Below are 23,984 nucleotides of genomic sequence, written 5' to 3' on the forward strand. Positions count from 1 at the left end.
AATCAGGTTTGCTGTATCGTTCTATTGATGTATATTCAGGGAGATGATTGCCCTGTCGTACGACAGAAGCCTAGCGTCAACTTGGATCATAACATAAAGGAGTTTTTTGCTTTTCGTGTAAGTTATTTCATAACAAAAAGTTAATACAAAAATATAAATTATGAAACACTTCTGCAACACATTTTCGTCGTTTGCTGTTATGGCTATTTTGTAGTTTTATTGTCTCTACCCTCAGAGTACGATATCATTATGGTTGAGTTTAAGGATCGATGTTTGCTACATGTTTATAGTATTCATAGTGTTTCTAGTAATTCTAGGATACAGAGACGATTTTTTTTTTTTAGTATTGTGCTTTAAATTTCCTTGTGCCCTTTTTGAACAGCTAGAGCTAACAATGGTAACTTATCATCAGTAACATACAAACATTTCTACAACCCCACTGTTCCTTATTTTCTCTATTATGAAATCTACAAACGATATCCGGAAATAGTTACATGAGAAACATTTACACTGCACATATGGCATTTGTTGATTTAGTAAATCAATTATTTGTTCCCAAAGTAATTTTCGATATACTGGCTCAAAGTGCCATTCCATGGAAAGACATTCCATTGCTTATTGCAAATTATTTTCTAGAGTAGTCGGTTACAATATTTATCAAGTGATTATCATGGTATCACGACAGATTACAAAGACATCATTTTCTCTATGCCAGACGTCTGGATCATTTTTATTGCTTTTTACTATCAATAACCTCAAATGTTCAGATTTGTATGAGGAGTTAATCCGATCTGATAGGAAGCACTACATGAGTTTATAATTGAGAGTCTCTGGGAAATATGTTTCTGTCACTATGATCATGTATCAGATTTATTGAATATTCCGTGGAGAGTTATCGTTTTTATATCCACGACTAATTCTTAAATGAAATACATTACGTGTTTTGTGAATTTTTTACTCTCATTAGTGTCCGATTCGATTTTCGTTAAGAAACTTGATTCCATTTGTAACTTTATTAAGACAGATTATTCTGAGAACAATAAAGTTGGATCATGGAAAGCAGACATGTCTCTGCCACGAACTCAGCTGTCTCAACTATGAACAAAAGAACCAATCGAAGGAATGATTAACAACAGCAAATGCCAAATAATGTCAACCGGGATATCACATTTGTGAAGAACTTAAATGATTGTCTTACAGTAAATAGTTATTTCAATTGTGTGACTTTTTCAGGAATTGTACAAGGTAACAGAAATTAAAATAAATAAGTGATGCGGAATTCAACTCACTTTGTTTTTTGGAAAATTGTGTGCCTTTATTTCGGTTGGATTAACGCTGAAACTGAAATAGTCATAGCTGGATTGTTTCCATCGTCTCACGATATCGATGCAGGTAAAATCGGCAGAGGAGTCCGGCCGGCTGTCCAACTCTCCATTGACATGGTAAATAACGATACAGCGCTTCTGCCCGGATACAAGTTACGAATGAAGTGGAACGATTCGCAGGTAAGAGAATAACGTCAAAACAAAGGTATCGGCTTTTTGTATAAAAAATAAAATAAAGGTATTGATCATATGCTAAAAATAAATTTAAATTAAGAAAAGCCCTGAATAGTATTCCTCATTCAAAAATGATATTCTTACTCGGGATGTCAGGATAGTATTCTCACTACAGAAGTTTTAAAATCGTCTCCACATTTAAATTCACCGATATGAAGTGTCTCAATGATGAGACATAATTTGTTAGATTTAAAGTCTCACCAGGTTGACAACCAACTGATCTTGATACTTAATAGATACAGTGGTGAAGCGCCTTTTCCATACCTGTCGGGGAGCAAATGACTATGATGTATGACTTACAACGGGCAAATATATTTTATGTTGCAATATTTTCCATCATTCAACCACCGGGGATGTTAAAGTTAGATAAAGATACATTTCATTCCTTTTAAAAGAATAACTTCTTAATATCTGATAATAAAGTTTAACAAAAACCACTCAATTGTCGATGGTAAAGCAGTATTTAATATAAAGATGATTATCATGGGCGGATACAGGAAATTAGGAACAAGAGGGCACGTTAACTGACCAAAGAGGGGCCGCACACCATCACACTTTATTGATTTTCTTTCATTTCAACCATTTCTATCTCCGTCAGGCTATTAACCGCCTTTGAACTTTGATCTGTCACATTTAGTATTTTGGATTTATGCTCCACCTTTTCTATATTACGTACATCATGAAAGAGTAATCAAGGGAACCAAGGTTATAGCGGTAATCAAAAGAATGTAATCCAGGGACAAAGACCAGAGATGGAAAACAGACATACACAACAAAGAACATAAAGTAACTAAAATCATACATACAAAGTAACAAAAGTAAATGAGCAACATGGACTCCACTAAAAACTGGGAGCATGGACCAGGTGCATAAAATATCGTTTCATTAAATGAAATTGTCCAGTTACTTATGGAGTTGCTCAATTGTTATTATAGGACCTCTTTGTAACTCCGTCTTGTTGTCGGAGAGCTACATTATCGTTATTACACTCTTACCGCATTTTTCACACTTGCAACATGACGGTTGCCGCGAGGGGAGAGAAATATGCTTCATCTTCCAACTTTTGTGGCAGTTCATATTTTAGTGCTTTAATTCTCTTTTATTTTGCTGTCTTGATTTCCTTATCTTAAGTATTTTTATATTTTATATTCAATTATATACTAGTGTGTTTGCTATATTGTGTATGTAGATCCTCTCTGTTTTCTGTTTTCATGTTAATCCATATAATTGAATTTTGATATATTGACGCATTGGTATTTTTTTTGGTTTTTTTTTGCCGACATCAGTTAAATTTTTCATCAGTTTTTAATGGACAGTTAAAGGTGCAGTACCCGTTGTACTGTCACAACTCTCTTTATTAACGTATAAGAAATGAAAACAAATGTTGAAACGAACTACAAAACAGTGTTAAATTTTGGAATTTTGACATTTCCATATCTGTTTGACGTGTCTGCAGTTAAAATTCATATGGCATTTGAGGCCTTTTATAAAAGTTCCACATGGAAACTATCAACTACGTTTTAATTCGCTTAAAAGTCTCAGTCGCGTGCCTACGCGAAGATCAGAAACGGATTATTCGTAGAAGGAAACCATAATTGGAATTGACGAGGAGAATTTTATGCAATCAACATGTCTTAAAAACACGACAGGTGTGAATTAAAATTGATTTTTAGTATTACTTGCGGTAATTTGGTAAATTATACATGCAGTTCGTTTAGGAATCTAATATATCTTCAAGACTTTTTAGAAAGTTTGTTATACATTTTGCTCATGAAAATAATTGACATAGTTCATTAAATCATTGACATAGTTCATTAAATAAATTTGTTTGTGTTGCTTATTAAGGTTTCAGTACAAAAGGATATATTGACACAAAAAATATGCATAATAATTGTTTCATCATTTTGTATACCGTCCACATTACGTAATAGATAGGTTAGAACCAACGCCAAATCCCCGAACGGATTTTTCTAATATGCTTACTGTTGACTGACTGCTTTCTGTTTTTAAAACAACAGATTTTCCTTCAAAGCAGACACTTAATAAAAAAAACTATACTGTTGTTATACTTCCATTACATAATAAGAAAATCATATGCATATTGTTATACTGTATACAATATAAAAACTGTATCATGATCTATGTTTGTTACAGTGTGACATGGCAAAAGCAACGAAGATATTCTTCGACATGATGCATGAAAACACGACAACAGTCATGTTGTTTGGCGATGTTTGTCCAAATGTTACTGGTCCACTGGCGCAGATATCTAAATGGTGGAATATGTCACAGGTAAAATACTTATGTGTAAAAAATGTTTGAAGGGTTGTTTAAGTAAATGGAATATTTAAACGACACCTATTTACATATTCTAGATTGTGTGATATGAAAAAAAAAACGGAATATCAATAACAAATAGCAAACATAACCACATGCAATAGAACAAACCAGAATTTACTGAAAAATATTATCACAAGAAATCTTAATATCGCCAATAATGATCAGGGTTGTTTTGAAAGCCTCTTTATACGTTACAGAAAAATTTATTTGCATTACTTTGATTTAAGAGAAAACAACTATGCATTAGAATAATGACTTACACATGAAATGATATCAGGATATTTTGGGTTTTTTTTAAAATAAACGAGTTAAAAATGTTCACTGGACATATTATTTCCATTGCAGTTGTCCTATGCTGACACTCATCCAAAGCTTTCTGACAAATCAACATACTCTAACTTCTACCGTACAGTGCCCAGTGACAAAGACTTCAACCCAGCAAAGGTTGCCTTTCTAAAACAGTACAATTGGACTCGGGTAGCCACGCTGTTTCAAGATGCTTCTATTGGATCTGACCGCTATGGAATGGTAAGTTTAAATGTACCCTATCCAATTCAGCAAAGTTTGCATTCATAATACATTAAAATAGGACTCTGGTAGCAACATTGTTCCAAGACGCCTCTTTTGGATCTGACCGCTATGGAGTGGTAAGTGTGAAAATGTATCCTATCCAATTAAGCAGATTTTGCCTTCATAAAACAGTATGATTGGACTCGGGTAGCCATGTTGTTCCAAAATACTTCTATTGGATTTGACTGTAAGTGTATGGTATATCCTATTCAATTTCAGTTTTCAAAAATTCAGATAACTTATCAAATATACAATAACAATCACATTATTGCACAAAAGGGTGAAAGTCTTTTAAGAAAAAATACTCATTACCGTATAAATTACCAAAATACCCGTTGTCAAGAAATACCTTGTTAGTGCCCTGTATTGTCTTTGTTTCTTGCTTTAGTTGTGTAGTTGATTTATGGTGTTTCCATTTTACCTAAGAATTGGCTATGATAAAAATTGTGTCCATTGAAAAATAACAAATTTTCCATGTGCGTATTATTTATTGCGCGAAGTGCAATAAACAAAATATGCACATGGAAAATTTATGCTATTTTTCAACAGACAATTTTTTTTTTCATAGCCAAGTCTTATAAATTAATTTTAAAATATATAATTTATCATTAAACATGAAAAAAGTTGCCCTGAATTTAACTGAATAGGGGCGTGTCAGTATTTTTTTATTCATTGAGATATAACAAAATTATTTTAACCAATCAGATTACAGTATTTATCACAAATTAATTTTTTTCTTTTGATTCCCATAGTTTTGCTCAAGTGTGTTTGATCACATTCAGACAAAATGGATCATAATGCAATCACAAGTAAAATATTCAATTACAGCTCCATGATCTACAAATAAGTAAGGAGTAAACTGTTTAGTGTGTTTTTCTCTTCATAATTAAATTAATTAATTTCAGTTGACATTGTACTCTTACCGTTTAGAAGTTCAAATTTATAACGGTGTATATCTCAACGTATCTCATTTGATGCTAACCAATTCTAAATTGCTCTACAAACCTGTTCTCACTTTTGTACTGCAATATGTACCTTAAGTCATATGCAGTTAATATGCCGGAAAACTAATTAAGAATCTCGATGAACTTTACTTGTTTGTTTTATACAATTCTCTCCTAACTTAAAGTGATCTTATTTGTTTTCCAAATATCAGTTGTAAAAAACAAAAAAAAACTATCAGGTATATTATTGTCACCGTGACGGCAAATATATTTAAACAGGAGATTACCACTGTAATACAAAATCGGCATAATAGACTCCTTGTGCCGGAATCATGCCAGATGGGATTAGTTGATAGATCGGAAAATCACATGGAGAGGCCTCCTCATTGTTATTTGTGCAGTATCTGTCATTAATTATTCTACTGAATAATATACTATTAGGAAAATGTCTCCGAATTCTCTTTGGGATTACTTTCATTACAGGATCTGATTACGTAATTCCATTAATTGCATTCCTTTGAATTTATAATGGAGTCAATCAATCACGGAACCTTTATAAAATGAACGGAATGTAGAAAAAAACTAAACGTGTACAATATTTTACACACTGAATCAGGTCTTATTATACAAAAGTCTTAATATGCACAAAATGCGCTTGTTGATTTAGTAGATTAGTTCTCTACCAACAAGAAATATCAAGGAGCTAACCTACGATTGGAGCACAAGCATTTAATTGGTGCAAGAGTATGATAGACGTTTGGACACTGACCAGGTACATCAGCTGGATGCGCATATGGGCATTGACAAGTGTTGTGTAACTTACAATAATCAAATAAGTCCACAGTCAAGTTCAATCATTTAATATACAAGATATAGTTAACGGCGACGTCACTGGCGTTAGCGTCGCCAACAGTTTCATGTTCTTCGATATCTTCTATTTCCGAATTACAGCATGATGATGTAATTTTCTTGAATTCCATTATTTTTCTCGAATTGGTAACCATGCCGGTCTTGTGAACCTCAGTTTATTTTGCATAAACTCTTTAGCCAATATACCCCAAGTTTGTAAGTCTGCAGGATTATCGGTGGTTGGGCAATATCTTATTCATCTAGATTTGTGTGTTGATCCCGTCGATTCTCTTTTTAACGTTTTTTTGTTTTTGTTTTTGTTTTTTTTTTTTTATTTATTTATCTGTTATGTTTAGCCACTGCAAAACGATATGGCTATCACTCCAATATGTAATCCGTTTCAACAAAACGTGCTCCAATCTACGCTGTCATCAGCTCTAATTGAGGTAAAGTCTCAGGTGTTTTCTCAGGTACTACACAATTCTTTTGCCTTACCAATATTTGACTCCTTCTCGTTGCATATGAAGCTTACTGCTCCGTATGCTGTCATGCTAGCATCTACAAATTCATGTACTTCATAGTCATTCTTTTCATTTGTTGAATCGGAAATGTAATATCTCTCAAATTCCATTGTATTGGCTGTATTCAAGTAATTCTCTAATTTTGTCCATAACAAAAGTAATTTCGGTTGGAGTAGGTTCATTCCAATCTAGTTTATTCTCCATAGTTTCTGGATAAGTTCTCACTGTAACTAGTCCAAGAGGGTCGTAGATTCAGGAAAGAGTAATCAAGGGAACCAAGATTATAACGGTAATCAAAAGAATGTAATCCAGGGACAAAGACCAGACATGTAAAACAGACATACACAACAGAGAACATAAAGTAACTAAAATCATACATACAAAATAACAAAGGCAAATGAGCAACTCGGACTCTACTAAAAACTGGGAGCATGGACCAGGTGCACCGGTGGGGGTACGCGTCCTCTGCTTTTCTAGAAACACCACCGAGTTGCTCATAAAAAGTCAAGTCCGTGGTAGACAAACGAGGAAAGGAAAAGTGACACGCTGAATAAATCAGTTTTCGTGGCGCAAATTGATACACCATAACGATCTACGATTTCATGATGACGATCATAAAACTTCTGTAGTGATGAATTCAATCTTGTAGCAGCATAACCCTGTTCCAGGAGCCTATTTGTTAGAATTCTAACGCGATACAAAAAGTCTGCATAGTTTCGACAAGCTCTACCATAACGTATGGGTTGTAATATGAACACTCTGTACGCAGTTGCTGAAGGGATATTGCAACAGAAGAAGGGAAAGTCGACAATTCAGAATGAAACGTCATCACATTTGTCGTAAAATTTGGTCAATAGTTTTCCTTTACCATCGATTTCTAAGTGTAGGTCAAGATATGAGGCTGACTTTAGTGTCTGTAGTATCCTTTATCTCAAGTTCATTTTGGGTAGATACGATGTACCAAAGACCGAAATTGTTTAAAGATAATACGTCATCTATATAGCGGAAACTGAGATTAAAGGATCTAGCCAAACAATATTCTTTCTTTCGGATCAAATCAGCTATAAAGTCAACCTCATAAGAGTGAAGGAATAGGTCAGCAAGTAAAGGAGCACAATTTGTTCCCAATTACACAATTAATGCACAAAGTACTTCTAAATATATACATTTACATATTTCAGGCTCATAACAATTTCATACACTTACTGGACCATGCTAACATAGAGGTTTCTAAAGTGGAAAGTTTCCTGGATGACCCAAGTGTAGCCGTTAATAATCTAAAGGTAATAATAGACAATTCAGTCTTTATAAACTTGCGGAAGAAAAGTTTACAAAATGTTCAATGAAAAAGAAAATATTAAAACATATCTTGTCATTAAGAATACTTACCCATAACCTATCGTCAATGTATATTTAAAATAATAACTTTGCCTTAGTATCGTGTTCGGCATTTAAGTAAATTACTTTGTTATTATGTACTTTACCTGTATTTATTTAAAACAGGAAATAGACGCAAGGATTATTGTTGGTTTTTTCAATGAAACAATGGCCAGAAAAATATTTTGCAGCGTAAGTAAACATACCAATTGCACTTTATCCATTTCTACATAAAATGTTACAGGTAGTACTAAAACAAATGTTTTCCTTGTCCAAAACATTTTTTCTAAGGTGCCGATGCTCAACAACCAGTTTTTGATAATTAAGATATATTCAGTATGTATAATTGTTATATGGACTTTCCTTTTGAATTATTTATTTTGACAACTGCTTAGATTTGATTAGTTCGGTAATCTTGTTATTACCCTTCATATTCTTAACATGCATGTTTTTTTCTCATTGGTGTGAAACTCTATTAGATTTAGTTTGGTGAAAGTATTGGTTCATTTAAAACGTTCTTTCAACGTATTGGAACACAATTGGAAGTAAATACTTTATTCCACTCTATTCTAAGTTGATTAATAATCTGATTGGAAGTATACTTTGAACATCTCTAATAGGCTTACCATCGTGGTATGTACGGCAAGAAGTTCCAGTGGATACTGACTGGTTACTACTCCAAAGGATGGTTTATGGTGGATGATAATTCTATCAAGTGTACTAGACATGAAGTGTCAATTGCTGCTAATGGATATGTGTCTATGGAGGCTCTTAGTCTTACTAATAACAACAAGAAAACCGTCTCAGGTTTGGTATGTTATGCCCCAGTTTGTCTATCTAGATACTGGATTGTAATATAATCTCAAGTATTAAAGATACTACTACCACGTACATTGTGAGGTGTCTGGTTACCTAGACAATAATCCATTTATCATTTAGGACAGCTTTACTAATTGCTTTAACAAAGACTCCTAAAGCAGTTATAAATTATTGCTACGCTATAACCTTCTTGTAGTTTTGTTTTCGTACATTACGGAATCTTAAGGATTATTTTTGTGTTTAGTTAAATCATTTTGTACCTTGAACAACACCGGAATAAATCAGTTACGAGGTTTATTAAGCAGAAGGTATTTTCGTTTTAAATAATATACACAAATAGTACCCACGAACAATAATAATGTATAGTAAGTAAATAAGGAATGTACAAGTGGGTTTGTTACCTTAAATATATTTTGTATGATTGTCTTGTCTAAACTTTTCATGTTTTCTTAGTCCCCAGAATTTTAAGGAACTGTTTACTCTTTTAAAACATTTTTACACAAAGTAAAAATTTTTGTAGAGACCAAATGAATACAAGAACCTATACGATAGAGTCCGAGGTGGTAACTTTAGTATGTTCCATGGATATGCCTTTGATGGTATATGGGTTATTGCAAGAGCCATACACACTATACTTAAGAAAAAGGGATACCCAACGACATTAGATGATAATTTATTTAGAGGAGATGAAATGACTTCGGCGCTAAATGAAACTGATTTCATTGGTGTCACTGTAAGTATATAATTCTATGTAAATATACAATTAGCTCTAGAGTATTGAAAATCAAATTCGTTTTTTATGAGTCGGAATGTTTCCTCATTGTTTATCCCAAAGGTACGATTTATATCATACGAACTGAGTACCTCCACACCTCACTTTCATGGGTATGATTTCGATAACCCCTCTGTATATTATTTATTCAATTTCAGGGTCGCGTACGGTTTGATGGACCAGACAGGATTGGTTTGGTATCTGTAAAACAACTACAGGGTGAGTACACTATACAAACATAATGTATATTTTATTTCTCATACTTTGTAAGAAATAATTCCAAATCATCTTCCAAATATACAGAGGAAGATGTTTACAAAATGTTGGATTTTTAATCGACAACATCTTTGTCCAGTGTGTTGGACGTGTTTTTCAACAAACGGTCGGCATTCCAATAGGAACAAATTGTGCTCCTTTACTTGCTGACCTATTCCTTCACTCTTATGAGGTTGACTTTATAACAGATCTAATCCGAAAGAAAGAATATTGCTTGGCTAGATCCTTTGATCTCAGTCTCCGCTATAAAGATTACGTATTATCTTTAAACAATCCTAATTTCGGGGATTTGATACATCGCATCTACCCCAAAGACCTTGAGAAAAAGGATACTACAGACACTGTTAAGTCGGCCTCATATCTTGACCTACACTTAGAATCGATGGTAAAGGAAAACTATTGACCAAACTTTACGACAAACGTGATGACTTTTCATTCAGAATTTTCCGTTCATCTGTGGCAACATCCCTTCAGCACCTGCGTATGAAGTGTTCATATTACAACTCAAACGTTATGCCAGAGCTTGCCGAAACTACGCAGACTTTTTATAACGCGCTAGAACTCTAACAAATAGGCTTCTGGAACAGGGTTATATTGCTACAAAATTGAAGTCATCACTACAGTAATTTTTATAGTCGTCATCATGAATTCCTGGATCGTTATAGTGTATCCATCTGCACAATGAAAACCGATTTATTCAACGGGTCATAGTTTTCCTTTCCTCGTTTGTCTACCCCGGACTTGACTTTTAATGAGCAACTTGGCGGGTGTTTCTAGAAAAGCAGGTCCATGCTCCCAGTTTTTAGTGGAGTCCGAGTTGCTCATTTGTTTTTGTTACTTTGTATGTATGAATTTCGTCACTTTATGTTCTTTGTTGTGTATGTCCTTTTTCTATGTCTGGTCTTTGTACCTGGATTACATTCTTTTGATTACCGCTATAACCTTGGTTCCCTTGATTACTCTTTCAAATAGTTTATTTTTTTTCAAATGATTTGTTTTTAAAGATATGGAATAATTTCGTGCAAATGTTTGTGATTATTTTGAAACAATGGGAAACTAGGTATATTTATTTCCAAGAAATAGAATGATATCAAAGGAATGTTGGATAAAGGACACTACTGATTGTAGACAAATCAGTAATTCATTTACGTTATCAGCAATAAATGGACCTTTCACAGACATTAATCTTGAATTGTCCAATAATGCTAAATGCATTTGGCAGTAACTTAATGACTCGTAGGAATTCTCTAATCATCGGAATGGGAACAGTTTCCGCTTTAACACGATCTCAAATCAGGCAAAGGCTAAGTGGTCTGAAAATAAGGTGTGTGTAATTGTCATGACATTAACCCAGCAATATAATGGCACATTAGAATCTAAGCAATAAAATCGGATATTCCATACTAATGAGTTATGTCAAGGGGTTTTATTCGGTCTCCATTATAAGATTGATTAGATGATATTGTTTCCTTTATTTTTCAATAAACTGCCTGAGTATTTTGTTCAACACGTTTGAAACCATTTGAAAGTTATATTTACATAGTAATAATAGATCATGCCAATATTTAGATCGGAAGCTGGAACAAGTTGGTATATTCAATGGTGCCTCAGATAAATTATCAAAGACCGACAGACTTCATTGGCCAGGTAAATATATATTTTTCATGAAACCAAGATCTTGTTGCGAAAACCAATGACACTAATGACATGTTTTGAGAAGTAAATTGTGTTATAAAGAATGAAAAAAATAATTTGCGTTTCATTCATATATATGTTTCCGGGTGATACTTTTGAGGTATGAGGATGGTGCAATAAGAGTTTAATGACGATGAGAAAGAAGATAGAGCTATAATACATGTAACAAATAGCAAAACACAACTGATATATACAAAACAAAAGATAATATTAACATCCTTTAAAATAGTACTATACACCACGCATGTATCCACCCGTTTTGATGGTTTCGTTATGTGTTTGACCGAGTCACACCAAAGACAATAAAATGGGTACTAACTGCTTCTCTGGTAAATAGAGTGACGACAGATTGGCCACAATAAAATGGGTACTAACTGTTTCTCTGGTTAATATAGTGACGACAGGTTGGCCGCAATAAAATGGGTACTAACTGTTTCTCTGGTAAATATAGTGATGACATGTTGGCCGCAATAAAATGGGTACTAACTGCTTTTCAGGTAAATAGAGTGACGACAGGTTGGCCACAATAAAATGGGTACTAACTGTTTCTCTGGTAAATAGAGTGACGACAAGTTGGCCATAATACAGCTTAACACAAATCTTAATGTGTTCGATTGACCAAAGATAAGAACGGAAACAAAAAAAAATATGATATAAGGATAAAAACCTGACAGGAAAAACAGATATACACAAAAAACATGAAATAACCAAAATAACACGTGAAAAAAAGAAAGCAGCTCCGACTACACAATTAAATGAAGCATTGACTATGTGCATCGTTAGGTAGGATAAGTGTCCTCTTCTTTTCTAAAGACACCCGCCGAGTTGCTCATAAAAAGTCCGGGTTAGACGAAACAAGAAAAGGCGTTATCGACATGAAATGCATGAAATATCAATGTCATTGGACGTAAATTAACAATCAGTCAATCTAATATAATAAAATATCATGACATTACGTTCAACAATATGAAAGGGAACAAATATCATTTACATTTATTGAGACGAGGTTAGATATTGAGAAATATTTGTTTCTTATAATGCTGCATTTATCAAATTCATGTTAAAAAAATGATACTCGCGTTTTGCCTTCAACAAAATAAAGTTCTATCATGGATGTTAAATATTTATGCTATAGGTGATGGACCCCCGATGGACCGAAACCTTATACGTACAGAGTTACTAAGAGTATCAGCAGTTATATACTCAGGGATCAGTGTTTTAGCTAGCATGGGGATAATCATGGCTGTAGTATTTTTGGTGATAAACATTATTTTTCGTCACCACAGGTATGTGTAGCTATTATTTATTATATCCCGAAAACAAAGTTTGGGGGTATATAGGAATCACCCTTTCTGTCCCTCTGTCCGTCCGTCTGTTCTCAATTCTTGTAAGCGCAGCTTCTCATAATTGTAGTTCTCATAGTTGTGTCTGTAGATACTGCTTTTTATCAATTTTTCTTGGTACTAATAGACAATATTGAAATGATCGTCCTGTAAAACTTTACTATATGCTAAGGAATCGTTTTCTTTAAATACAGTTAAGCTGAAATATATATACTTAATGAATACAACCGAGCATGAATTATATCAAAGGGTAATAAAAAAACCGAACTGACATAATCTAGTCAGTAGTCAATAGGAATAGCCTAAAAGGAAAGTCCGTGGAACAAATGGCAATATCAGGGTAAAACTCGCACAGTTGATCAAGTATTGTATCTGTATTGATACTTTATGAGACTTTTAACTCCAAATATTAAAGCAACAATACATTATTTTTGGACAGTTACATGTATTTAATTGTGACTGAAGGTCAAGAAGATTTATATAACCAATTTTGATATACTTATTAAATCATGTGTACCGATTACCCATATTTGCTTTTTAGACCCAAACACTATTCATCTTGATGGAATAAAGTAAGAGGAGTTGCTACCTGTCCAATTTGAACATTTATAATGAAAAGACGTTTTTTAATCTTTGAAATTCCCAATTTTATGACAGGTATATCAAAATGTCAAGTCCTAATATGAACAACATAATAATAGTAGGATGTATGGTGTCATATGGCAGTGTCTATCTTCTTGGTTCTGAGGGAGGTCAACAACCTCTGTCCTCTTCTATTTGTGTTGTAAGTGTTGCCAGTTAGATACATTAAGCTTATTTAGTCTATTTTGAAAGAATCGCAAGGATTTAAAAAATATATATATAATTTTAATATATACATTAGACACTTTACGGCTAAATTCATTGCACGAATTCTAAATAATTATTTTTAACATTTGGATACCAAGAAAAAGACCAGATACGGTGAAACACAACAAATACACCAGCGTATATCCTAAATCCAAAAAAAAGTTGTTATTTTCAGAGATCACCAAAAGATCTTCAAACTTGTGAGAAAACTCTGAAAGGCCCGATAACAAATCATGTGCGATAAATTTCAAGATTAGCATTATTTAATTTCTCAGAAAATTGGATGCGTAAAAGATATGATGATTTCTGTTTTTCTGTTAATGCATTCAATATTCAAAAAATGGCTGTTCCTTTCAATATTTTCGTGTGTTTTTGTTTTTCAGAAAAGATACAAAGAGATATGATGTATTCTGAAAAAAGATTTTGCTATATTTATGCACTTTAATTGTCTGAAAAAGAACAGATTTTTCTCTTTTAGATCCGGTCTTGGTTTCTTGCAGTTGGATTTTCGTTGTCGTTTGGTGCAATGTTTACAAAAACTTGGCGTGTTCATGCCATTTTTACTAATATTAAACTAAACAAAAAGGTATATTTAATTTGTTCATTATATTTGTTAGATATGTATTGTAACTGTTACACTAGTATACAGTATACACAACTTGTAACAAAACTGCGTTATTTCGTCCTTTGTTATTTAAAGTATTCTGAGTAGAGCGTACATTGAACAAAATTTAAAAAAAGGACAAGCAAATGAAAGCTATTTTGATATTTCGTGAATTGTCACCTGCCTTTGTTGTAAACGGTGAAAATATTTACGGCGGTGTATTTTCTCTATATTTCCGTTAAGAGCTGTAGCGAGGAAATAAAACTGTAGTGAATATTTTCGAAGAACATTATACTATAGTTCGGGGGAAAATCGAGAAATCGAGTTGCTCATTTGCTTTTGTTACTTTCTATGTATGATTTTAGTTACTTTAAATTCTTTGTTCCCCATGTCTGGTCTGTGTCCCTGGATTACATTCTTTTGATTGCCGCTATAACCTTGGTTTCCTTGATTGCTCTTAAAACTGCGTAAAAGTAGATTGTTCACAGAAATCGCCAAAAACACGACTGAGAATTTCCTGGTTTACAGTATTTCTGTCTAAATTCCTTTCGTAAAGCACAAGCTAAAATAAACGCCATTTTTTGATATTTCGTTAATTGTCATTTTCCTTCAATGGTATTTCTTTTAAATTATTTTTCATGTGACATCTATGGCAACACCGTCTGCACTATCACTGCACTTAACTTAGTACACGATGTATGGTAGTACGGGACAGTTCATCTAGGCGTTATTATGTAGGATAGAGGATCAAATTAATGATGCGTGTCACAACACCTAGATGACCTGTCCCGTACTACCATACATCGTGTACTAAGTTAAGAGCCCTAGATTAATCCTACGAGGAAGAATGACCCGGCCAGCGAAAACTATATTTTTATATAGCCTAGCTGGTCGAGTGGTCTAGGGCGCAGGACTTAGTGCAGGCGTTGTTTCCATAGATGTCACAGCGGTACGAGTTCAAGTCCCGCGGAGAGAACTACCTATGTCATTTCTTTTTTTTTTTTTTTACTCAAGCTTTAACTCATATGCTGTGTGATATTTTGTAGATCATACATATATGTTTGTTGTTACTCATTTTTCCACATTGTGTGATATTTTGTAGATCATACACGACTATAAATTGTTCTTTATGGTGTTTACATTAGTGTTACTAGATGCCATTATACTCAGTACGTGGCAGATTATTGATCCGTTGTATAAAGATAATCGGAATCTTAGCTCATATGTAAGTACGTAAAGTAAAGTTAGTAATGATTTCAAATAACCATGAATGTGTCTAAATGCAAAAATACAAATTAAATAGACAGCGCTACCAGAGTATGCGATGGAGCTACCTCATTGCAGCCCGATGTTTAATACAACGAATGAAGTCTCAGGTAATAAATATGAAGAAGAAAGTGTGTTATATAACAATTACTTGAGCAAAAAATGATTACCTGCTCATTCAGGCGACTAAGTGCGCGATTACTTGAATGATGTATTTCCTTTATAACATGAATGATGTGTCAATACTAGCATTCAACACGAACAGAGAGATAATTATTAAAAGCCCTTTTACCTGTATCATACTTGCAATATTCATGAAATATATGTAATAGCTGACGTTTGTTTTTGCTGAAAGATACAAAGTTACATTCCGTCCTCATACTGTGTGCAACCAAGTTCACTTCCGGTTTTCAGTAAGGTTCTTTCTTTTGTTTTCTGTGTATTTTTAGTTCTTTTTTGTTATTTTATTTTTTCTTCGTCGTAAAATTTCCCAGTCGTGTCGTAGTCCCGTCAAAGGGTGTCCCTCTCGTTTGTGCATCTGGTATTGCCTCGTCCAATGATTTCCCCTCTTTTGTTCCTCCGGTATTGTCTCTTCCAATGATTGCTCTCTCGGTTGTTACTCCTATATTGTTTCGTCCAGGGATTTCCCCTCGTTTGTACCTCCAGTATTGTTTCGTCCAAGGATTTCAACCTCGTTTGTTCCTCCGGTATTGTCTCGTCCAAGAATTTCCTCCTCGTTTGTATCTCCGGTACTGTTTCATCCAAGGATTTCAAACTCGTTTGTTCTTCCGGCATTGTTTCGTCAAAGACTTTGCCCCTCGTTTGTCCTTGTGGTATTCCAGGCTTGGTCTCGTACAAGAATTTCCCTCCCGTTTGTCCTTTTGGTGTTCTTGTCTTTGTCTGGTCCACGGATGTCCCTCTTGTTTAAACCTCCAATATTGTTTCGTCCAATGATTTCTTCCTCGTTTGGCCAGGTGCAGGTTCTGGTGTTAAAAGAATAGGCCTGCAGTAGCGCAAAGCTTGTCGTAAAAGGCGACTAAATAGTGCTCAGAACCTTAGCCGGGTGTTAGGGCGCTCTGCCAACAGAGCAACTGGAATGTGTGCCTTTGGTGGTTGAATGGGGCATCCCTGGGGTGTTACATGCTGGGGTTGTCAGGCTATAATACGGAAAACCTGACCGCAAACCATAGTGGTGCACCGTGTTGGGAAAGATGCCACGTTCCTCGCACGTTAAACAACCCTACTGTGGTATTCTCCCGGAGTAGGAACCATAGGGCTCCGCCACAGAAGGCTAAATTGCCCGGCCCTACCCACCTCAAAATTTGTCGACCCCATTGTCCTTGTGTCCCATCCCTTTTTCATTTCATCATTCCATGTTCATTTTATCATCCATTTAATGTTCATCGGCTGAATATAGCTGAAATATTGCTGCTCGGGCGTTAAATCCCAACAAACAAACAAACAAATCTTTCTCGTTTGTACCTCCGTTACTGTTTCGACCAAGGATTTTATCCGTGTTTGTTCCTCCGGTATTGTCTCGTCCAAGAATTTCCCACCTCGTTTCCTTTTTGGTATCCCTGGCTTTGTCTCATTCAAATATGTTCCTCTCGATTATTCCTCCAGTATTGTCTCGTCCAACGATTTCCCCTAGTTTGTACCTCCGGTATTGTCTCGTGCAAGGACGTCCCTCTGGTTTGCAAATCCGATATTGGTTTTTTGAACTAAGAAATAAAAAATCCTGTTTAGTGTTTACATATTTGGCATAGATTTGCATATGTAGTTTTCTGTTTACAAACTGCAATAATTGATTAAATACTTCATTTCAATGAAATATCTACTTCATGAATGATTTTTTCCCGCTTAAGGTTTATATTAATAATGTATTATGTCAGAGACAAAAACTATTATATATATATTTTCCGTTTATAATTTACACTTTTTTCATTTTTTATCCTTTGCTTAATACATATACAGATCATGGGTGATTTTGAGGTTATTCCAGTTATAGAGTACTGCACCAGCAGCTACATACCAATATGGATGGGAATTATATACGCTTATAAAGGCATTCTGTTGGTAAGATATAAAATGATAGCTATAATAGATGTAACAAGGAATACAATTGCTTGTTATGTTTAATATTATTGTAATTAACGATGCTCTCAAGGAATACTCGTGACATAAATAACAAGTTATCGTATAATAAAAATACTTGCAATATTTCTAAATGATAAAAGAAACGTGATACAAACAGTATGGAAATAAATTTGCTGAAGGTTATGCAAATGTTTGGTTTGTAGAAACAGCTCAAGTCATACCTACTTCTACAATAACTAAAAATATAGGACTTTTAGCATAAATGAAATATCAGAAAATGGTAACTTTTTAATTACAAGATGATATAAATCTTGATATTAAGGTGTGCTTTATATATAATGAAGGGGAAATCAAGGGACCCAGGATTCAAACGTTAATAAAGAACTTAATCCAGGTATAACCACTATACAAAGAAAATAGACAACACAAAGAACAAACAAAGAAACACACTCATAGAAAAAAATCAATGTGCAACATGGACACCACTTAAAAGCTGGGAGGAGCATAGATTCTTCTGCTTTACTAGAGATACCAACAGATGTAAATCTGTCGTGCTGTTATATAAAATAAACATTTTTCTATCCAGGTATTTGGATGCTTTTTAGCTTGGGATACACGACACGTGACAATTTCAGCTCTGAATGATTCTAAATACATCGGAATGAGTGTATACAACGTAGTCATAATGTGTTTATCGGGAGCTGCTATCTCATTTGTGGTTAACGACAAACCTAATCCAGAATTCATTATCATCAGTTTGTTGATTATCTTCTGTACAACAATAACTCTTTGTTTGGTATTCGTTCCTAAGGTAGGGGGTCATGATAGACCTATGAAGTGTCTGACAACAATAATTGTTTTTTGGTATTCGTTCCTAAGGTAAATAGACATATGAAGTGTCTGATAACAACAACTCTTTGTTTGTTATTCGTTCCTAAGGTAGGGGTCATAATAGACCTATGAAGTGTCTGATAAATATACGGATGAAATGATCATTGCGTCAAGTGAACGAGTATTTGCTTCTGTTGAGAAAAAAAATCACATTACCAGTCAGATTTCTGTGTACAAATTCATATTCTTTGTTGAATAGAAAGATGGTTTCCTATCAGTGAATTAACATAAAAAACGAACTTATTATCTCTACCAAATGAATAAATATCTTCGTAGACTTTTACATGTCAGGCAGGGCAAGATACAACTTGAGCTATGTAACATCTAGGGAACATGCTCCTAATACCAATTTAACACTTAAAAACCCAGTCTTATCGTTTGTAATGTCTATTGCACTCTCTTTTCATTAGATAGTTGAACTTAAAGTTGATCCAAAGGGTGAAGATAGACGAATGAGAGCGACGTTAAAAAGGAAAGGAAAGAAAAAAGATGAAAATGGTCCACTTAACAAACAAGAAATGAAAGATGTGGAACAATTAAACAAACAATACAAAGAAATGATAAAACAGGTTTTCCCTATTTCAAAAACATTTTGATACATGTAAAAAAATATCCGAAGATATATGTGTGTTACTGCATTTAAATATATGTCTGTCTCCCTGTTTCGTAAGATTAAGGTAAACGAACGTTATTAAAAGTGACTTTTGGTATAATTTAAAAAAGTAGTAACAAAACATGTTGTTATATACACATTTAAATTATTTTTTCTTGTGTATTTGAAGAAATGTTTTATTTACACACGCGCGCGCGGGCATGTAAACACATATTACATTTTGATCATTAATAATGTGAAAATTGAAAATAATGGTCAAATTATACCTAAACGATGATTAAGATAATGCTTGTCTTTACAGTAATTCCCATGTGAATAGCGTATTTCACCGAGTACAGTTATTTTAATGACGATGTACATGCACATAACGGTTCCAAATAAGTTTTAAAAAACGGAGGTCATTGCATATAATTTGATTTGCTTTCCGGGAAGCATCATATGAATAGATCATAAGTAATCGATTTTTTTCTCGAAACAAATACACAATGGATCAGCCTCATAAGTTGCAAATATTTTAGCCATACGATCGATTAACACTGAAATAATGTTTTGATTGACATATTATTTCAACCTGTCGTTTTATTGTTTTATGTATAAGACGTATGATTTAGATTTTGTATCTTTAAGAAGCAAGAGGAACTTAGAAATTTACTCATTCAACTTGGAGAAGATCCAGATGCTTACAGCTTTCTGGGGAAAAAGAGTCTAGAAAATAGTCCAAAGAAACGCTTTACTGGTCTGAGAACAGATTCACCGACAAGAGTATCTAGAAGTATGATTTAAAAGCAATTATAATACAAAATTCAAATCATTATTCATCCTTATATGTTCTTCATTTTTGTTTCCTGATAATACAAATATGATTATAATATTTTCGTATTTAGCTCATTTAGCTGAGTACGATATGTAGACTCTGTCACATAGCAGAAAAAATGACTGTTGTGAAAACATGCAATTGTCTTCATTATCTTTTCCAGTATCATCAACTTATGATGGAGAAGATCTGTCAACGTGTTCAGAATATACAAACACGTGGTCTGTTGATACGTCACAAGTACGTAGAAGATTGTTACTGATGTCACCAAAGTCAGTGACCAGCTCTGATACAAACTGTACAGATAGCATCGAATTGACTGACCTTAGGTTTGCAGCAATAGAAATTTTACATGTCGGCTTTCAAAATATTAATATTTTTAAAGGGAGCAGGTTATCTTGCAATAACATTATGACATAAATAATCATAGCTTCATTTAATTGAAAATGGATTATTGATGAGTGATATTCCAATTGGGTTGGGTGTTAATACCAGCGTTTGTAAATTATTGGTTTCAAAAATATGAACAAAAACTACCAAGAAAACCTTTCAGCAGTAAACATGGATTTTCTTTTCATTTCAATAAAAACTTCATCTAATTTATTTAAACAGAAAAGGCCAGAACTCACGAGTCTCTCATATACGTCAGTCCTCTTATGATGAACAAGAGTTCGGAGGCGTCTACGTTGGACCCCCTGATAATGCTTACGTGTCAAAGCCAACACATAATTTAGAAAGGTAATATTCAATTTTTTTCAATGTTTCATTGAATGAATTTGATTATACGCCTATTTTGATTGCAGTATTTAATAAAATATATTAAGATTTTAATGTTAAGAGCTTTTGCATGCATTGTCGCCATAGTGTGTGAATTAAATATAACACCTATGATGTATACGATAGGCAAAGTTAATAAATCATTACTTGCAAACCCAAATTCAAAGTTTTAGGAAAAGTGGACAACAAATTTAAACAACGTGTAGTACTTTTTTGACCGAAACATTGAAACAAAGAAAATAAATTATACACATTATCAGATAGAGTTTAAATGTTTCGGGCAAACCACGTATTAAAAATTTCCATGAACATTAAAACCATCATATGAAAGTACCCTCACAGTATAAACAACATTCTTTATTTGTTTTGTTTTAAAGGGAAATGTATATCTTATATTCGGAACAATGACAAAAAACATTCCAACGAATAACATCTATAAGTCAATTTTAGAAACCATGTGGTGCAAAACAAACAAACAGAAGATGCCAAGCTAAATAATCGGGGTTTAACTGTCAAATACAACGCTATTTCAGATGTCGACAGTTTGTCTAGTATTCCAGGTATAGTATTAAACAAATAAAATCTATTTATGATGGTTATCTGTTTTTCAAGAATTTAATCACTATGCAAAGTGTAATGTTAAGTATTTGACGCTAATCAGATTATCATATATTTACTTTCTAATGGTTTTTACATAACTTAACTCTGTTCGTAATGCAATATATCAGGTTTGAGCTTATTACCAAAAGACAATTAGAATTAAGTTCTGATTTATACAGTAGAAATTATGATTCCAATTCATATTTCAGTAGTATTATACACATTTAATATAAAACCTTTAAAAGAAAAATTACATGTCATCATCCTTTTTCAATAATATAATTCGCACTAAACCTGTCTGTCTTGTAATAGTTAAATCTCTCCTGTATCCGTAATTATCACCGGGGATGATTTAAAATTAATTTGGGCTGTTATTACTGGATCATAAATAATAAATATCCAAAACATGTCTAGTCTATTTTAAATACAACATATATATATTCATTATATTTCAGACGAAGAACTAACATACTTGTGAAGACAGTTTACACTAAAATTTACCTTTTGGTTGGTTTGTTTTGTTCTTGTTGTTTCGTTATATACGATTTCATCAATAAAACATTTTTTCTGTTATTGACGTCCATTAAATATGTAAACTTCCCATCGTATATCTATAGAAAATATCTTTCTTATAATATTTTAAAGTATAAATTAACAGAACAAACTGTAAAATGGTTAGGATATATATAGCTGTATATAGCCTCTCTTACAAGTTAAGTCTATAAACGAACCGTTCAACTGAAAGGGACTTGTAAGTACATAACAAAAAAGCAGCACAAATACAAATAAAACCTAGAGGTAAACACAGATGGTCCGAAAGGATGAGCAAATCCTGCTTCTAGGGAGATTCTCACATGTAGTAAAACATTAGCAAAAAAAAGAGGCTTCATATTTTTTGGAATGGGCATCAGCAGTACAATTTACTAAGATGTCTGGAATATTGCAGTACGCAATAACGGTCATTTGAATAGTAATACATAAGCATAAAGAGATAAAGACATACTAAGAGTAACCAACGGAACCAAGGCTATAGCGATAATTAAAAGAATGCAATCCAGGGACAAAGACCAGACATGGAAAACAGACACACACAACAAAGTACACAAAGCAACTAAAATCATACACACAAAGCAACAAAAGCAAATGAGCAACCGGGACTCCACTACAATAGGGAGCATGAACCAGGTGCACTGGTAGGGTAAGCGTCCTCTGCTTTTCTACAAACACCCGCCGAGTTGCTCACAAAAAGTCAAGTCCGGGGTAGACGAAAGAGGAAAGAAAAACTATGACACATTGAACAAATCAGTTTTCATAGTGTTGACGGACATACGCCATTTTACTGACGTAAATAAGTGCACATTTCAATATCATTACTAGAAATGTAACCAATAAGCATCTATCTGTCTGCCAAGTTTTGTTTTGGAAGCTTAGCTCATTTGATATTTATTTTAATTAACAGCAGTGGTATTTAATTCATTTGCATCAAAGGTAACTAGTGGTTGAAGTTACTAATGTAGGTATATGAATATATACTTAATTATTTGATCATCGACAAAAAATTGCAATGAGAGACATTCACTACTATGTCAACAGCTAAATAATGATATGAACTTTAATTCATCTGTATGCACTATACTTTAATTTTCACTCTTGGAAAGAATTGTTTAATTTGACAAATATTATTTGAAATCATTTTCAGAACCTTAGGAATCTCTATAGCAAATCTACTCAGTAGATTTTATTGGTTTCAACTAACCTATCTTAATTGATTGGCTTTTGTAAAGAGTAAACCACTGCAAGAAAGCCTTTGAGATTCTAACCCGTGTGACAATTTCCTGAAAGCATTTCAATAAAACTATACTTTAAATAGAATAAATGTTACCGCTACTGTTCGCTAAATAGAACTATGCAATTTAACTTTTAAATTTTAAATTGATAACGGTGGTTCGTCTTTTCAGTATAGCGTAATTGAATGTCACCCTTAATTAAGACCCATTAGACTAATATACATGCTTCTAAACTTTCATCTTTAATTTGGCCATTTGATTGATTGCTAAGAAATCCTTTTAGAGACAGAGAGCGAACCTTACAGTTTAATTTTGTCTAACTGGGATTGATGGATGATCCATTAGGTATCTTTTCTGGAATCAATTGTCGCTTTATGTAACGGTTTTACCAAGAAAGGTCTCAGAACTTTTACTGCCTGTCGATTTCATTAGAAAAGATGAAGGAGGGATCTATTCTATCTTTAGTTTCTCTATTTACTCTTTTGGGACATTTTTCCTAAATCTGTAATTGTTTTGAGTACTGTATTGATATAAAAGATATAGTTAATCACTGGATTATGAGATATAAACTTTTCCAGTGAATTCTTTTCAATTTTGTATGTCATTGTATTTTATTCTGTT

At 33.5% G+C, this 23,984-nt stretch overlaps 1 protein-coding gene across 2 annotated transcripts; it reads left to right on the forward strand.

Moving 5' to 3' along the window:
- The first annotated feature begins 594 nt into the window (after positions 1–594).
- Positions 595–22,149, forward strand: LOC148608932 (gamma-aminobutyric acid type B receptor subunit 2-like). 2 transcript variants are annotated; one of them, XM_088541335.1, is made up of 21 exons: positions 595–1,505; positions 3,714–3,851; positions 4,245–4,427; positions 7,965–8,066; positions 8,287–8,352; positions 8,781–8,972; positions 9,500–9,712; positions 9,910–9,970; positions 11,597–11,674; positions 12,858–13,008; positions 13,723–13,849; positions 14,393–14,500; positions 15,621–15,743; positions 17,759–17,860; positions 18,468–18,692; positions 19,183–19,341; positions 20,013–20,157; positions 20,363–20,528; positions 20,812–20,937; positions 21,427–21,536; positions 22,032–22,149. In XM_088541335.1, exons 1-21 carry the CDS (start codon positions 1,272–1,274, stop codon positions 22,052–22,054), a joined length of 2,832 nt encoding a protein of 943 aa, XP_088397461.1. In that variant the 5' UTR covers positions 595–1,271; the 3' UTR covers positions 22,055–22,149. The 2 variants fall into 2 exon arrangements, with proteins under 2 accessions (XP_088397461.1, XP_088397462.1); XM_088541336.1 differs by having other exon boundaries at positions 597–1,505; positions 20,016–20,157.
- The last annotated feature ends 1,835 nt before the right edge of the window (positions 22,150–23,984 follow it).

This window comes from Perna viridis, chromosome 8 (genome assembly GCF_037379345.1).
Source record: "Perna viridis isolate PV_CMFRI_1.1 ecotype Kerala chromosome 8, ASM3737934v1, whole genome shotgun sequence".
Classification (NCBI taxonomy): Eukaryota; Metazoa; Mollusca; class Bivalvia; order Mytilida; family Mytilidae; genus Perna; species Perna viridis.

Excerpts from the sequence above, each read along its gene's own strand:
- LOC148608932 (XM_088541335.1), top strand. The coding sequence starts at position 1,272 with ATGCGGAATTCAACTCACTTTGTTTTTTGGAAAATTGTGTGCCTTTAT. Across the intron at positions 13,009-13,722 it reads ATTATTTTTCGTCACCACAG|GTATATCAAAATGTCAAGTC; the intron begins GTATGTGTAGCT and ends ATTTTATGACAG. Across the intron at positions 21,537-22,031 it reads CAGTTTGTCTAGTATTCCAG|ACGAAGAACTAACATACTTG; the intron begins GTATAGTATTAA and ends ATTATATTTCAG.